The 16,173-nt window shown below is 57.0% G+C and overlaps 6 protein-coding genes across 6 annotated transcripts; 4 read left to right on the top strand and 2 right to left on the bottom strand.

Annotated features, from left to right (window-relative positions):
• Positions 1-104: 104 nt before the first annotated feature.
• Positions 105-1,460, top strand: BJ171DRAFT_497444 (uncharacterized protein; the record flags this gene model as incomplete). The annotated part of the gene is made up of 1 exon (XM_053110287.1): positions 105-1,460. A coding segment is annotated over exon 1 (803 nt), but the record flags the coding sequence as incomplete, so codon positions are not given.
• A 1,210-nt stretch (positions 1,461-2,670) lies between these two features.
• BJ171DRAFT_558233 (mitochondrial carrier domain-containing protein) lies at positions 2,671-4,717 on the bottom strand (the record flags this gene model as incomplete). Its single annotated transcript, XM_053113141.1, has 7 exons — positions 2,671-2,903; positions 3,050-3,346; positions 3,503-3,664; positions 3,770-3,794; positions 4,060-4,185; positions 4,369-4,401; positions 4,640-4,717. 7 exons carry the CDS (start codon positions 4,715-4,717, stop codon positions 2,671-2,673), a joined length of 954 nt encoding a protein of 317 aa, XP_052968443.1.
• A 576-nt stretch (positions 4,718-5,293) lies between these two features.
• On the top strand, positions 5,294-8,167 carry BJ171DRAFT_579866 (uncharacterized protein; the record flags this gene model as incomplete). Its single annotated transcript, XM_053113992.1, has 6 exons — positions 5,294-5,499; positions 5,595-6,067; positions 6,719-6,790; positions 6,942-7,070; positions 7,207-7,483; positions 7,645-8,167. 6 exons carry the CDS (start codon positions 5,294-5,296, stop codon positions 8,165-8,167), a joined length of 1,680 nt encoding a protein of 559 aa, XP_052968442.1.
• Positions 8,168-8,509: 342 nt separating this feature from the next.
• Positions 8,510-11,267, top strand: BJ171DRAFT_457385 (WD40-repeat-containing domain protein). The gene is made up of 9 exons (XM_053108348.1): positions 8,510-8,835; positions 9,190-9,241; positions 9,439-9,488; positions 9,638-9,750; positions 9,968-10,115; positions 10,380-10,457; positions 10,629-10,747; positions 10,820-10,974; positions 11,089-11,267. Exons 1-9 carry the CDS (start codon positions 8,689-8,691, stop codon positions 11,202-11,204), a joined length of 978 nt encoding a protein of 325 aa, XP_052968441.1. The 5' UTR covers positions 8,510-8,688; the 3' UTR covers positions 11,205-11,267.
• On the bottom strand, positions 11,268-12,855 carry BJ171DRAFT_497437 (uncharacterized protein). Its single transcript, XM_053110286.1, has 6 exons — positions 12,773-12,855; positions 12,589-12,655; positions 12,283-12,336; positions 11,890-12,043; positions 11,535-11,746; positions 11,268-11,422 (listed from the first exon to the last, which is right to left on the bottom strand). The coding sequence occupies exons 1-6, from the start codon at positions 12,826-12,828 to the stop codon at positions 11,384-11,386; spliced, it is 582 nt and encodes a 193-aa protein (XP_052968440.1). The 5' UTR covers positions 12,829-12,855; the 3' UTR covers positions 11,268-11,383.
• A 155-nt stretch (positions 12,856-13,010) lies between these two features.
• Positions 13,011-16,172, top strand: BJ171DRAFT_28994 (plasma-membrane choline transporter-domain-containing protein). The gene is made up of 10 exons (XM_053106934.1): positions 13,011-13,452; positions 13,664-13,786; positions 13,924-13,987; positions 14,099-14,175; positions 14,305-14,429; positions 14,553-14,655; positions 14,778-15,049; positions 15,163-15,307; positions 15,463-15,866; positions 15,957-16,172. The coding sequence occupies exons 1-10, from the start codon at positions 13,222-13,224 to the stop codon at positions 16,051-16,053; spliced, it is 1,641 nt and encodes a 546-aa protein (XP_052968439.1). The 5' UTR covers positions 13,011-13,221; the 3' UTR covers positions 16,054-16,172.
• Position 16,173: the final 1 nt, after the last annotated feature.

Below are 16,173 nucleotides of genomic sequence, written 5' to 3'. Positions count from 1 at the left end.
CCGAGACCGCGGCCGAGGCCCACCGAGGCCCACCGAGGACAGACGAGAATTCGGCACTTTCGCCATCAGCATCCAATGCCCGGCCGTATCGCCATCAGCGACCTCGGGCAGATCGAAACCTGCTCCTGGAGTGCAGTACCTGCGGTATCGCAGTACTCGGCTCGGTTGACCCCAGTGCCTGCATCGGCAAGAGACGGCTCCTGCGGCGGCCTCGCCCCGCCGACACCCGAGCCTGCTCTTCCCCTGCTCTGGATCCCCATCGAAAGGGCGAGCCGCACGACCCCCCCAAGTTGTCGAGCGCAGGGGAGACGATTGAGGCATGCAGATATGAATTCGATTGCCAGAACGGAAAGGGTATGTCTTGGAAAACCAAATACCAAGCATCACCTGGCACAGACACATGCGGACGGGCCAAGCCAACAGCAAATCGAGCCCGACCAACGAGAGCACCAAGCCTCGCGAATAAGCCCGTGTGGACTCGTCCTGCTGCTCCTGCTGCTCCTGCTGCTGCTGCTGCTGATGCTGTACCTAAAGGTCGACATGCGACTGAGGGCTGCTGAGCGAGACCATTGCGGCCTCGGCGGCTCGGCGGCTGAATTGCACGGATCCACCATCCGGCTGGGCAGCGGCCTGTGGCTCCATGACCCGCACAAGATCATGGTCCTGGACGACGTAGAACGACATTCGGGACGACACCAAGCTGCTGGATCTGGGCCCCCGCTGGCAGCGTGCGCCTGCAGCTTTGGAATCAACGACGCCTCCGTTGCTGGACAGGCTTGCTGTCCTGCTCGTCGCTTGCAGGGAACGACTGGGCTTGAGAGACCAGCGACGAGGCTGCTTCCGGGCGAGATGGAGGCGCTTGCTCGACAGCATGGGCTCCTGGGCCTGCGGGGTACTTGGGTTGACCGCAAGCGAGCTTGCCGATGCCTGATGTGCAAGACGTCGACGGCGAACTATCGAGACCGCGCCGATCGATATAACAAACGCACCGCCCAGCAGAGCGGCAATGGTGGTGGTGGATGTGCTCGGACCCGAAGGACCGGGTTCTGGCAGCGGCGCGGAACTCGACTGACTGGAGCTGTTTTCGACGTAGATCTGTCCTGGCGCAGGGGTGCTGGCGGAGACAATAGCTGAGGTCGACGAAGGTGAGTCCAGGGAACTGCGATGCTGGGCAGCGACCAGCTCGGGGCTGGCAGTGGGCTCGAGATCGGCTGCTTGGCTACGATCGCTGTCGGCTGGGACCTGGCTATCTTCTTCAGCGACAGCCTCGAAAGAATGTGGAGCAGACGACACAGCGCCGTCGTTCTGGTGGCTGGGGTCGTTGTCGTCGCTGTCGCCTTCGGTGCTCCAGTCAAAGTTTGGATGGGTGGAGTTGCCGTCATCATCGTGATCATCTCCGTCATCATCGTAATCATCGTAATCATCGTAATCATCGTAATCATCGTAATCATCGTGATCATCGTAATCATCGTGATCATCGCGATCATCTCGGCGATCATCGTGATCATCGTAATCATCATGGTAGCCGTTCTTGTCGTCGTAATCGGCATTTCGTTCACCATCATAGCTGTCTCGTTGATCTTCATCATTGCCTTGTGGATCTCTACCATGATCGCGCTGGGCGAAGTGGTCGCTGTCGACATCCGTGGGAATGAAGCGCTTGTCATGTAGCGCAGGTTTGTTGCTGGACAAGCCCAGCTTATCGGAGATTGGGACGGCATGCACATGGAAAGCCGGCAGCTGGCAGAGACACAGCAGCACGGCACACTTGAGAACGGACAGAGCCCGCATGACTGGATCGGACGTGGATAGCAAGTGGTGGGATGGACAACGAACGAGATGCAAGCTCCCAAGACAGAGAGCAGGAATCAGGCCTGCGAACATGCGTATGCAGCAATCGACATGCTGGACCAGAGGAAGAGATTGCTTTTTATTTCACGACCCAAGCCTTCCCGAGACGCAGGGGTCTCGGTCGGCACAGGCGGACCGAGTGTGTCCCAGTGTGCAGATCCGAGCACAGAGCAAGTGAGGGGCAAGAGCGATCGGGAGATGGTCGGGGCCCACGATACCCAAGGCGGCCAGTTGGCCGCTTGGGGAGGGAGTCTCTCCCAACGGAGCAACGCAGAAGAGAAAAGGTGGACCAGGAGCATCCGCCATGGCAGCGATATCTGCGTCCCGGGCGTTGGAAGAACCAGGCCGCTGCCTATCGAACAGCATGCGAAAGCGGAGCGGAGGCGGGCTTTTCTCTTGCACTCGCCGCAGCGGGATGCCTCAAGGCTCATGCAGCATGCTCAGACGAGCCGGGATGTCTCTTGAGGACATATCGTCGCTCAGCGGCGCAGAAGTCGATATTGCGGCGGCTATGCCACAACAATCATGTTTGTGGCCCTATCTTCACAGATTCCATCACTGGGTCTCCATGAGCGATGACCGACATGCCCGCTCGGTTATTGCCCCTGGATGCATTGAGGGAGATATTCAGGATTGTTGCGGCGTCCTTGAACAGCTCAGATGAACGTGAGTGTATTCGCAGTCTAGAGAGCATAGCTGTATCGTCAAGACAGGGGCTGATTCCTTTGCGTTTGCGAGCGTTGTGGCTGAGTCAAACCGACATAACCTCGAGGCCCGCTCCTTCAAAGTGCACCACCATCCTATCAACACGAGCTATCGCTAAAATAGTTTGTCCAGGAGGGCATTGCACAGCTCAACGCCGAGGAACATGGATGCGCTGGCAGGAAACGCCCGGAGCAGCGTCGGCCCCAGGCCTTTGAAGGAGATGCCATAGGTCTGCACCGCCTGGCGAAGATTCAGCGGTCCTTTGGTCAGGGTCCCATGCAACTGGATCTGAGACTTGAGCACATCGACCGGAAAGATGGCCGTCCAGCACGCCATGCCAGCCAGACCTGCAAATGACATCCGTAGAGCAGTCCCAGGATCAATCCTTGTGTGGCTGCAGAGGTACTATCCCTCCATCGGACCAATGTCGCATGTATCGGAGGCTGCAAGATGCACATGGCTTGGCGACAGCATACCGCAGGGCGGCACTTACCTCCAGCAAGCAACACAATGCCCGGATTGACCTTGCCCTTGGTCGAATCTGTGTGGGTGTATGACTCGAACATGCGCTTGATGCCTTCGTATGCAGCGAAATACACAAAGTTACCGGGCACATCCCGCAGTAGAGTCATGCCGGTACCGCGGAAGAACGTTCGAATGCCGCCATTCTGGTAGAGCTGCCTGATCAAATTGTTCATAGATCGGGTTTGGGTTTCGGCAGCAATGTTCTCTGTCCGTGACAGCCGGCTCTCTTGCATCTGTAGCAGGATCTTGATGCGTTCCGCCGGGCCTGTGGTCAACACCAACGTCACAGAAAGCAGAATTGTCGGTTCCTTCGTCCAATCTGAACCCACAACGACGCTGCATTTGCGTCTGCCTTGTGCTCAGTGCTGGCTTCGGGGAGGGTTCTCGCCTTTTCAAGAGGTGCTGGAGCGAGCCCACTCACCCAAAAGCAACGAGGTTGGCACCGCTGCGATCGATCCGGCGATTCCGATTTGTGTCAGCGAAAGAGAATCCAACAGCTCCGCGTTGGTGTTGGTGCTGCTGGTGGAGGCATGTCGCTGGGGACCAAGCAGCTGGAGCATCGCAACTTGACCGACATAGTATCCTAGCACCAAGCAAGAATACCGAGGCGTCAGCCGAACGATCAGGCAAGCGCTCAGACCTGTGCACATGGGAGCTGATTGAGTTGGCGAGGGCCGAGCGTGCTTACCCCAGAAACAGAGTGCCAGGACGGGCTGTCCATCGTCGTGGTTGCAGCATTCGTCGTTGCCGCCACAGGGCCGGCATCGAATCGGCGGGGAGTCGGCCAATATCACCGAGAGGCGAGTCGTCAGGTTGCGGGCATCTGCCTCCACGCAGCCGATACCGCATGGACCAATGCCACAGCTGCACGGCGTTGTCGGCTCGAATCGCCAGGGATTTGCACCGATAGCATCCGAGAACGCTGCCCTCGGTCCTTCACGATATCTGGCTCCTGATACAGCGACGAGGACGACTTACCGGAGTACCATAGAGCACAGGCACGGCGCCTCGATAGAGGCCGATGAGGCCGTCACTTTTGACGATGGATCGGGCGACCGAGAGGGCTGATGACGATGCTGCGTCTGATTTCAGCTGCATGCGAACCTGTCGGTCCAAAGGAGTCAGCCAGGCCTCGTTTTAGCACATGCCTAGCGAGCGATTCATGCGAGCCCGCTTAATACGACGCAGTCCTGGTACTCGATATCGGTGTGCCCATCCACGGGATTGTCAAATCCATCGAATCGATGCGCACCGCAACCCGGTGTGCGGCGCATTGCAGACTCCTACCTTTACGAGATCAAAGGGATGGCTGGCCGCGACCTACAAAATGCGCCGATACACTCGTGAATTGCAGCTCTCATCCGCATGGACGCCCCACGCACTCGCATTGCATCGCCTTTCGGTACAGCGGGCTCCTGCGGCGATCCAGAGGGCCACAGCAGCCCGTGCATCGTTAATCGCCGAGCTGGCCAAGCCAGGCTCCGGGTTCGCGGTCGACTCAGCGCGGCAGATCCTGCGCGAATCGAGAGCCAACAGCGGCCGACAACCAGGAACGCACCATCGTTACGCCGCCGGCAGCACCCGATATGAACGACTTGAGGCCATTGTGCGATTTCTGGTTGTCGTCATGGGCCATGGCGTGCAGGCAGACGGATCCAGAGTGTTCAGGGCAAGCAGCGGCGGCAGGCCGGCTTTGGTGCTGATCGGGATTGCTGTGGCGAGGCGCCGTGGTTCGAGCCGGCAAGCCAGCCAGCCAGCGGCACGCGCCACGCTGCCCCGTGGGACTGTGGCGCGGGATGCACCCCTGCAAACCAAACGAGACGATGATGCTGGGCAAGCGTGCGGCTGGCTCAGAAGCGGATGGGTGCGCTGTATTTGGAATGGTAAGCAGGGCGCGAAGCATGGCAGAGACAGTAATCCCAGCGTCGATTGTCGCAATGCTGTGTGAGTTGGCCAGCGAATCAGCCCTCGCTGTGTGTTTCGAATGCAACTCGGACTTCGGCTCTGGATGCTCCACGATGGTTGTTTGGCCGCAAAACCCTATGTATCCTCTAATACGACCGCGGACGCACTGCAAATGCGACACTGAGGCAATCACAGACGCAGCCATGTTTGGCTTGTTGGCACCGATAAAAACCACCCCGAGCCCCGCGGCAGCTTCGAGGAACCACTGCATCGCCCACTCCATCTTGCCACCCCGGCTCGCCTCAAGATGATGCTCAAGATCGCGCTCCTGGCTCTCGCTGCTGTTCACGTTGCAATGGCCACGCAGATCGTCATCACCACGTATCCAACGGGATATGGTCCGCTGCAGAACAACTATCGAATCAGCGATGCAGACTACAAGAAATGGCTGCTCTTCTCGGTCAGCACCGACTTGCCGGACAAAGATGGCACGGGCGCCGATATCTCTGTCGAGTAAGCTATTGTGGATGGGCCAATTGGCCATGTATCTACAGCGGGAATGCCGACCTGTGGAGTGGCGCATTTTCACTCAGTCTCTCATTTTGCAGGTTGGATATTGTTCCTGCCACAGCTGCCGGTCAGGTTGTTGGATCGGCACTGCCAATTATGTTCTCATCGACCGCACTGCTCCGCACCAACAAGATTGCCTATCCCCTCCCCGACACAACTCTGCCGGGTACTTATGTGATCCGAGCTCGCTCAACGGCAACAGGCAATATCCCTGCTGTCACGGCAGTCTCGTCGTCCGTCAACTTTGTCGTTTATGCAGCCAACTGTGTGTCCTCAAAGTTCTCCATCCCGACGGATGTCACTGGCGTTCCAACCACAAGCACCCGTGCCGGGGCAGTTTGCAGTTCGCGAGTGGCCGATATCACCTGTGCGGACGACGGCACCGAAGTGGCCACACTCCTCAATCTATGCCTCAGCGGCGTCAACTCGGCTTGGGTCAACTCTCACTACTCCATCAGCAACATCTCTAGTGCCCCAAGTAGCCTCTCGTTTTCGTCCACTCGAGTTTTGGGTCAGCCGGCTGCGAACGTATCTCTGGCGACGGTTTGTCAGGGTACCTATCAGTAGTCTGGCTGCCTCATTGGGTGGGTCTGCAGCAAGGTTTTTGTACGATCGCACACCTCAATTCCATCGGACATTGCTCACAAATAAAGCGTGATTCTCTGGATGCCGACGCGAATGGCTACTAACCCTTGGCACAAGCCCATGCATCTGCTCATATCAAATGCTGATAAATGCATGCATATCCGAGAAACGACTGCAAATATGGGTCGGGGCTGCTCAGTGGCTCAATTCATGAGACGATGCGCTGTGCCCGGGTGAACAAATGAACATTACGCTCCACGCTCTCCGTGAGGATGGTCAAGAATACCAAGCCATCGGACAAAGAGTGCTGCACACCCTTGCGACATGATCGTTCGGTCGTCTGAGCCTCTTTGAGTGCCCGAGAAGCACGCCCCGTCCGCGACAACTCAGGTCATGTATGTGATCAGTTGTGACGCATCCACTCAGGTTGCGAGGCACAGCGGCAGCCCGTTGTGGAATTCCATTCTTGTGCACCGAAGCGCAACTCAGTCACCAATCGCAAGTGTTCGATCGAATGCAAGTCGCAGCCATCTGCAGCGAGCTGTTCTTGTACCGCGCCCGAGCCCGCATATTCCAGGAACGAATCTTCCAAGCTCGAATATTCTACCGGACGACCACAGCAGAAAATCCTCAAACCTCGAGCCGTCCGGTAACCTTGACCGCTCGCTATTGTCAGGTCGGCAGGAGAGGAGTGGGTCCTGCACACCCAAGGCTCATCGGGCGCGAATCAGGGCTCGTACTTGGAGTTCCAGAAACACATCCCCGGAACACCCAGAGAAAGGTCGCTTCTCCTACTTAAGCCGAGCGCTTCCAATGTGCCCTTCCTGGCTTCGAGGTCAACGCAAACAAACATCAGAGCTATCTCTGCCGGTCATCTCTGAGCTCGCTCCGAAACGCTCTGCTGCATCCCTTCGCGAACCTTATTTCCGGTTGGTAGATTGTATGCGGTGCCCTCACGGCGGTCACTGACCACGGTGCCACCTCGGTTTCGCTGAACTGAGCATGTAGACAGAGTTTGATACTAAGCGACTCTGTTTGTCCCTCCTCATGCTCCCTGGCCCATAGCCATGCACTACAAGCTTGCCCTCGAGGCCGCCTTTGTGTGGTTTCTCATGGTCGGCGTCTGGGCCGCACCGTTTGAGATGAAATATGAGCCCCGTGCGGCCGCCGTCAGCGTCTGGTACAGTCAAGTTGGATACGGGCCTATGGGCGACACCTTCCGCATTGCACCAACGGACTCGAACAAGGTCAACGTCACCAGTGATCCTCGATACCTGCTCTTCACCATCGACACGAACCTGCCCGACGTCAATCCAAGCACTGGCCAGCCCAATACTTTTGAGTAGGTTCGGCACTGCATCTCCTTCGCAGCAGTCACTGTCCAAGTATTGCTTCCTTCTGCATGCTGAAGTGATTCATGCGATGATCCTTGAAGCCTCTGCGGAGGTGTTTGGATTCATGTGCGGTCATGGCCCAGCCTAATCGGATCTTGCCCTTCGACAGCATCACCATCGTCGGGGTCAACAACGGCGCGAGTTTGAAGGTCTTCCCGAGCCCACAACCCAACTCCCTCATCCGTGCCAAGAGCATCGGTCTCTACTTCCCCTACGGCACTGTTCCCGGCGACTACTACATCCAGGTCGTCAGCTCCAGCGGCGCCAGTGCCCGCACCGCTCGCACCTTCAGGGTGGTCACCTTCAATCCCGCCTGCTGGTCCACCAACTTCAATATTCCCACAGACTACAACGGCAACCCGATCTCTTCGGCCAAGAGTCAAGCTCCTTGCGACAACAACCTTGCTGATATTTTGACTCAGGCCGACAATACCGAGGCCACCAATTTGCTCTATTCGTGCATTGGTGATGGCGGCCGTGCCTGGATCAACTCCCACAATCCCGACGGTCGCTACTCGAGCGCCTGTTCGCCTCCCTGCGATGTCTCGATTTCTGTCGATGCTACCTCGCAGACCTACACTACATTCACGAGCCCGGCCGGACAGTTGTCTTTGCCTGCCATCTGCCGCTAATATGTCGCAGAGCGATTGCAATAATCTTGAAATGGATAGCCAGCGCCAGTGCATCCGGATGGCGTCGGACTTGTGCATACCCTTTGCGAGAATCCACCGCATTGGTGTCAGCAGCCGCGGAGATATCAACCATAATTTTCCCTTAATTATAAAGAATAATCTTGGTCCCAGTGCATGCGTCGTGCTGTGAGGAGGAGCCTGGCTGGCGACGGACTGCCTGCACGAGCAGCTGCTCTCTTACTCGGCCACCGGAGATGCGTGCTCGATTCATCCGGATATGCGCTGATCTCGATCCCGGTCTTGGTTTCGGAAGGGCCATGACAAACAGACCAAGGGCGGGCTGACGAGCGCGGGTCTGTTCGGTTCCTGCGCCGCGCCTGCTCTCGCCTCATCTCACCACCCAGCAACAACCAGCGCTCGCTCGTCCGTCCGTCTGCGGCTAGGCCACCGAAGCGTATCTGCAGCACAGCGAATCTATCCGAGCGATATCTTCCTCCTCCAGTCACCCAAGCAAAATCGCCATGCAGCCACAGGGAGCATCACAGCACCAGCAGCCCCACAACGGCGCTGCCGAAGTCGTTCTTGCCTCCGCTGGATACGATCACACAATTCGGTTCTGGGAGGCCTTGAGCGGCATCTGTCTGAGGACCATCCCACACCCCGATTCGGTATGGTTGCTCTCGAGCCCGTTATCTGTCCATCCGTCAGGTCGATTGCTCCAGGCGGAGCAGTCTTTGTTGCTGGAGTCTGCCATTGGGCTGCAGTGTGCGGGAGACCCACAGCTAGAGCCGGCTGTCGTCACCAGGAATTGCGACTGCCACCCAAGAGCCGCTCTGGAGTTGAGGCACATCGAATATGGACTCTGATCTTCAAGAAATTGGTTGTTGACCCGTATCCTGGCTATTCCTCTTGCCCCCCCTGCCTCCAATGCGCCTTGCGTCTGCCCTTGCGAATCGCATCATGAACTCTGCGATCGATACGGCGACATCTTCGACTGGTACAATTGTCTTTTTTGACTCTAGCAAGTGAATCGTCTGGCCATCTCGCACGACAAGAGGCTCCTCGGCGCCGCCGGTATGTCTGATCCCGCATTGAGCCGGCAGAGCCTTGAGCGCCGCTGGATACGAGCTAGTCTGGACCACACCACGCCCTCCCATCAACCAAAGATGATGAACTCCCGGAAACGATGGACCGAGTCCAACAGGACAGGGCAGTCTTTTCTGATCATCCGGGTTTGAATCTTACCTGCGCCCCTGCCTCTCTGCAACCAGGCAACCCCCACGTCCGGCTCTACGACGTGCAGGCAAACAACCCCAACGCAGTAAGGCAACTGTGACTCTCTCATTTTCAGGCGACTGCCTATGTCTGATCCTGCTGCTCTTGCCGCTATTCCTGCTCTTACTGTTGTTGCTGTTTCTGTTGCTCGCTGTTCTGCGCTCGCACCCTGCCGGGGCCTTGCCTTTGTCAAAGATCACCAGCTTCGATGGCCACACCGGCAACATCACCTCCATCGCCTTCCAGTCGGCCGGCCGCTGGGTTGTCACCGGCTCCGAAGACGGCACCATCAAGATCTGGGATGTTCGGTAGGGCGGCTTTATGCTTTCGAGGGGATGCATCGGCTGCTGCTGCGAGTCGGTATCTGCCCAAGCTTCTGGCTAACCTGTGGTACCGCGATGTACTTTCCTCCACCCACGAATCCGCCTCTGCGCACCACGCCACCTTTGATTACCTGCTTGTTTCCAATGCTTGGATGTCGTACTGTCCCCCTGGAACGTTGGTGCTTGCGCATGATGTGACCAGAGCCCCTGGTGTCCAGCGCAACTACACGCTCTCATGTGCGGTCAACGATGTGATCATCCACCCCAACCAGGGCGAGCTCATCTCATGCGACCAGAGCGGACACATCAAGATATGGGATCTGGGCGAAAACGCATGCAGCCACGAGTTGGTGAGTCTCGGACCAAGTAGCATCGATGGCTGAGCGGCTCCGTGGCCGACTTGGTACAGTGCGATGATGGATGTGTCTTTGCAGGCGATGGGGCAAGGGCGGATCGAAGCAAAAATTGGCATAGCCCACTTTCCGTGCTTGATTTATTGTCTCGATCGACATCCGCGCCTGAACATGTGAACTGCATATCCGATGGCGTGTTACTTCGTTTCCGCACACTGCTCACTCATGCTTTCATGCTCCTCATCCTACCGAATGATCAAGATGCCTGAGGAAGATATCCCTGCGCGCTCGGTGACTATGGCCTCCGATGGATCAATGTTGATCGCAGCCAACAACAAGGTGAGGAAGCGCGAGAGACGATGGATCGATTGCAGCGTCTATGGTCGCCCTTCACGGCCTTGACAACACGTTTATGGCTTTGCACAGCCATGAACTGCGCTCCGATTGTGCTGGCCATTGCGACTGCACCGCTGTTGCTACTCGCTAACCCACATGCGTTTGTTGTTGTAGGGCAACATCTATGCCTGGAAGATGAAGAACAAGGGCGACATGTCCGAGATGGGCCAGCCGGTGCAGATACCTGCACACAAAAAGTTCATCACCAAGTGCCTCCTCAGTCCCGACACGAGGTGAGATAACTCGGCGGGCATCGGCGCTGCGTGCATTGCGGTTGCTGATCATGGTAATCCGCTGCTGTCTAGGTCGCTTGCAACGTGCTCAGCCGATCATACCGTGGCCCTCTGGGACACAAATCACCTCGAAGCTGGCGCCAAAGAGCCCTCCAAGACCCTAAAGGGGCACGGCCGATGGGTCTGGGATTGCGCCTTCTCGGCCGACTCGGCCTACCTCGTCACAGGTAACGAATACCAACCCGGCGCACTCGGTGCCGCCAAGTTTGCGATGGCGTGGAACCATTCGACGACTGACTCGGTGTATGCATGCATGCTGTTGCCGTTCCACCGCCATCCAGGGTCATCGGACCATTCTGCGCGTCTGTGGGATCTCACCACAGGCGAGACGATCCGCCACTACAACGGCCACCAGAAAGCTGTCGTTTGCATCGCCCTGCACGATGTGAGCCTATAACCACTCGGTGGGATAGAGCGCGAGTCGGGCACAGCGCATGACTACATTGGCCTCAGTCTCAGGTGTATGGCAGAGCAGGCAGGACGACGGCACCGAGTATATTCCTATCGAGCACCCGAGTTTATGTCAACCGGGAATCGTCGTATTTTGTGCATGTGAGGGGAGGGGAGAGCAGCCTCTCAGTTCCATGCAAGGCCGCCGCGCGAGAACTCCAAAACCTGTATCAAGCCCGGGCAGAGAGTCAGAACAAGGATTCAGTAGGGGCCGTAGAGCGACGGCCCACCTCAACCATTTGACGCACCACTCGCCGGCTTTGGATGCGAGACTCACCGTCTTGGGGTCGAGGAAGGCGAGCCAGTCAGAGTGGGAGGTCGGCAGCAAGCCCATCGAGGAGCATTTCCAGACACCCATGCCGAGCATCGCAATGTTGCAGAGGATATAGAAAAGCTTGGGAAGCAAGAGGGGGTCCTTGATGAGCTTCTGGACAGCGGCAAGACCCTTCGCCGGGGTGGTAGACGTGTTGATCTCATATCGCTCGAAGGCTGGGCAAAAGTAAGACCGATGGTCAGTGCAAGACTCGTCGTGCGGGCCATATCGAACACCATGGGATCGACGACATGCTCGCCGATTGGGTTCACGGGCCAGATCACAGGCAAGCCCGGCGAGCGTGCTCCACAAAACGAACCTTGGTTGATGGTCGTGAAGGCCTTGAGGGAATTCCAAAACAGCATCGCGGTAATCATGACGGAGAAGATCTGGACTGAGTTGCCGGACATGTAGAGCATGATTGCGTTCATCGGGATGCCCTTGGCGACGCCCATGGCCAGATCAAAGGCTTTCTGGAGATGGGAGAGCGAGCGGACACAGCATTTGTTTCGCATTGGCCGACATGATTAATGATAGCGAATAGAGACGCAGCGAGTTAAGGTTGGGTAGGGCCACAAATGCTCTGCACGAAACACTCGGGGATGCCGATAGCTGGCTTTCGATCGGGCTGGTCTCAGCAGATGTTGCACGGTTGAAAAGTAGAAAAAATAGATTGAGGTGCCGCGAGGTGGAGGAATCGCTGGACACGTACCTTGACTTTGAGCAAGTTGATCTCGTTCTCCTCAACGGCAGGGGCATCTCGCTTCTGTCGATTCGCGATGATAGGAAGCAGGGATACCGTTAGAAACTGGTCGTGAGAGGCTCGCGGCTCTTGCATCTGCAATTCAAGGCATCTGCGTCCAAGGCATTGATATCCTTATGCTTGCCCCCTTTGGCGCACACGCCAAGAGATGGGGGAGTCGTGGTCGCTGGTCGTCGGCGGATTGATCACGATGTCAGGGAGGAAGAGCAAGATGGCGGGGAGGCTGGGCCTCGACCAGACCGCCTTGAGGCTTACCGAGGACTTGTGCGATTCCACCTCCAGCGAGAATCCTGGGGGATTCAGCTTGCCGGACTGATGCTTCCTGGAAGACGGATGCGATGGGTCAGCCAGCCGCAACGCAACCGCAACCGCGGCAGAAGCAACGTCAGCACGGCACCGCTGGTGAGGGCGGCCGCTTACACTCCCTCTCGCTGCTTACGAGGAGCTGTCCAGGGACGAGGCGTCGAGCTTCCACTTTGCCGATGTGCTGACCATGATCGCTGCTTGTTCTGATGGCTGCTGGGCGGATGCGGCGACAGATGGAGGACGGGTGTTGGCCAGGGCAAGAGTAGCGCAGCCACACACACACGCGCGGCTGCAGCCGGATCCAGCCGTCTGGATCCAGCCGGGCTGCTGACTTTGAATTGACGTCCGCCCGCCGCGACAGAACCGTCGCTGCCTTTCGTCCGCCAGCCGTCCGCCTGCAAGATCCGCCTGTTTGCCTCATATCCATCCCCAGCCTGCAATATCCTGCGCTCGTCTCTGCGTTCGGTCCGAGTATAGTCTTGGCCTCAATCTATCGCCTATCGCCTCCTGCATATCGACATCCCTCTCGACGAGGCCCATCCCGCCCCATCCCGCCCCAGCGACAATATCGGCTGCATCGACATGAACCGTCTCAGCAACATCGAGAGCCAAATGGAGACCCTGCCTTCGGTCCCTCATCCGCTTTTGGAGCCTTCGCAGACGCCTTATCCGCCCATGGACCCGCAGCATCACTGGCGGCCGCTTGCTCCGTCCGCGCCGCGGCCTCCAGAGCCAACCCTTCTCGGCGGCGTCCCCGGTGGTGCGTCGAGCTCGCAGCCGCCCGGTATCCAGACCGTCGACGTAGAGCTCAATGTAAATATGGGAACAAGATGCAAATTGAGCGGGCGAGCATAGCTGTGGCTGCAGGTTGCTTGAGGAGATACCTCAGCCTGCTTTCCGTTCCACCGACAACAAGCGGCTCTCGCGACTTCACTGTGCTGCGGCGTATCGGCCTGATATCAGCGGTGCTTCCACAGGACACACGTTCTCTAACCCGCTCTCCGTTCTTGCCTGCCCGAAACAGGAGTCTTCGCTCTACATCGAGCCAAGCGAGCGGTTCTATCAGGACTTTCTGTTCTCGTTCTTCTACCTTTTGTGTCTGGCCTTCATGTTCAGCATGGGTATCCAGTCCCTGTCTACTCCCTTGGTGAGGCTAACATTGGCGCTCTGTCTCTTGGCATAATTTCAGAGCATCGGACACGGCTTACTTCCCAGCACGCCCCTTGTCGTGATCATAGCCTGTCACTGCCGCCATGACCCGGATTAACACTTTGCTGCCTCCAGCCGTCGCCTATGCATGGCACGATTCTCGGCAACACCATTTACGGGACCCTTCGTCAAAGCTCAGGTTGGATTACTGGCGGCTTGTGGGCTGCCAGAATGCGTGCTCCTCGCTGGCCACGATACAATCCCAGACATCAACCACAAACTGACACATGGCTGCCTGTATGCGTTACAGATCTTCTTCTTTCGGCCTGCGCCACGGCGATACTGATAGGAGTGTGCTGGCTCTACTTCCTCAAAAGTTTTGTTCGAGTACGTTTGCGCCCATGTGCCACGGGGGTTTGTTACCAGAGTTGGGGTTCATGCTGCTGCACCTAGCTTAGCTATCCGCCTTTGCCCACTTGATCGAGCCATTGACGCATTGTTTCCGTATGTCGCCAGCCGATTTTTCTCTTCAGTCTGTACATCACCCCGCTTGCATGCATTGTTATGTCCTTGTCGATTTTTACAAACACCCTGGCTGCCAAAGCCCAGCCGAGCACTGTGTATGTCCCCGAGTACGATTGGTAAGTCGCTCACTCATGCTGGCGATCCAGTGACAAGTCCATCGCCACCAACTGCACCCATGGTCATCAGTGTCAACACACCAGATTCACACCAGGTTGGTACCTCCGCCAACTACTCTTTAGGATGATTGCTCTGGCCATCAGCTTCTTCATCGGCGGCATCGGCCTTGGCAGCTTCAATCTCACCAAGCGGCGCCAAATCGAGCAGACGATTCACGTCATGGAGGTATTTGGCGTCGATGCAGCGGTGCCGGAGAGAATGTTCGAGGCTTGTCGTTCTGGCCTCAGCAAACACGAGCGAGGCTCATTCACCTATACTCACGAGTGGGCTCGTTCGCTGCGCCTTAGCTTTCGTGCATGATCCTCAAGAACAATCCAAGTCTCTTTGGGCTCGGGCTGATCGTGCTGTTGAGCAACATGACGTTCAGCATTCTGTGGCTCACGTTTTTCGTGCGCCAGTATCTCAACAGCACCGTCGCGGAGAATCGATGGACGCTGGCCCCAGGATCGTACTACACGATCCTCTACTTTGTATTCATGTATCTGTGGACCGTCGCGATCCTCAACAACATCGAGCGAGCCACGATCGGCGGTGTTGTTGGGGAATGGTATTTCAAAAAGTAAGCGCGGCCCTGCGTTATGAACAGCCGCTTTGCATGGTGGAAATGCAGCTTGATGCTCGCTGTCGCATGGATGCGCTACTGACTACCGCATCCAACCGCAATCATTCCAGAGATCCCGACTTTGTTATGAGCGAAGACAACACCATCAAGAATCTCAAGTGCTCACTCACCAAATCGTTCGGATCAGTGGCGCTCGCTGGGTTGATCATGTCGACAGTTCAATTTCTGAAGCTGATGGTTCGATACATACGAAAGGCAAGGTCATTGTGATGTGTTTGCATTGGAGTCGAGTGAATGGCGTGTCGAGAGACTCGCCGGAGTAGTAGCTTTCGCATAATGGGGGGGGGCCAATATCCAAAGCCAGTTGACTGATGCAATCTTGCCTATGGTGCTGAATCTTGCTTTAACAGCAATCCAGACACAGCAGTTGGTCCATAATGGGCTTGCTGGATGTCTGCTTGTCCTGCGTCGGAGGCTTTGTGGACTTGCTCTCGTCATACACCCTGGTCCACATTGGATTCTCGGGCGACTCCTTTATGGCCTCGTCGCGCTACTGCACGCAGCTCTTCCGTCGCAATCTCGTCATAGGACTTGCGTCGTCTCTGTTTGCCAAGTTGATTGTCAAAGGCGGCACACTCCTCATCTCGACGGGCGCTGCAAGTTATGTCTTTTTCGAGGTCACATCGCGACAGCGGCGGCAAGACTCGGATCGCTCTGATACGCCGCAAGGCGGTGCGGCGGCGGTGGCTGCATCTGTGACCTGGCTGTTCGTCTGGTACTTTTTGGAAACCATCGGGCACGTTTTCCAGAACACGTAAGTCTTGAGGGGAAGCCCAGGAGAATGCTGCTTTTTGGGCACTACAAGAGACTGCTCCATTTAACGATGTCTGCCGTTGGCCCACAGCGTCGATGCTACGTTCATCTGCTACATCATCGATCTCGACACGAACCAATGCCACCAGGAATCGGCCCACAAGGTGTTCAAAGACTCTCCCAACTGAGGGATTTCCTGGCCTGTCTGCTGTGCCCTAATCAGCGACCCTGCCCTTGCGATCCTGGAAGGGGCTCTGTTGAGCTATCAGCAAAGCACCATCTTTCACATGAATATCAGTACAATCCGC

This window comes from Polychytrium aggregatum (assembly GCF_025602895.1).
Source record: "Polychytrium aggregatum strain JEL109 chromosome Unknown BJ171scaffold_11, whole genome shotgun sequence".
Taxonomy (NCBI): Eukaryota; Fungi; Chytridiomycota; class Chytridiomycetes; order Polychytriales; genus Polychytrium; species Polychytrium aggregatum.
This window is presented reverse-complemented; position numbering and strand designations above follow the sequence as displayed.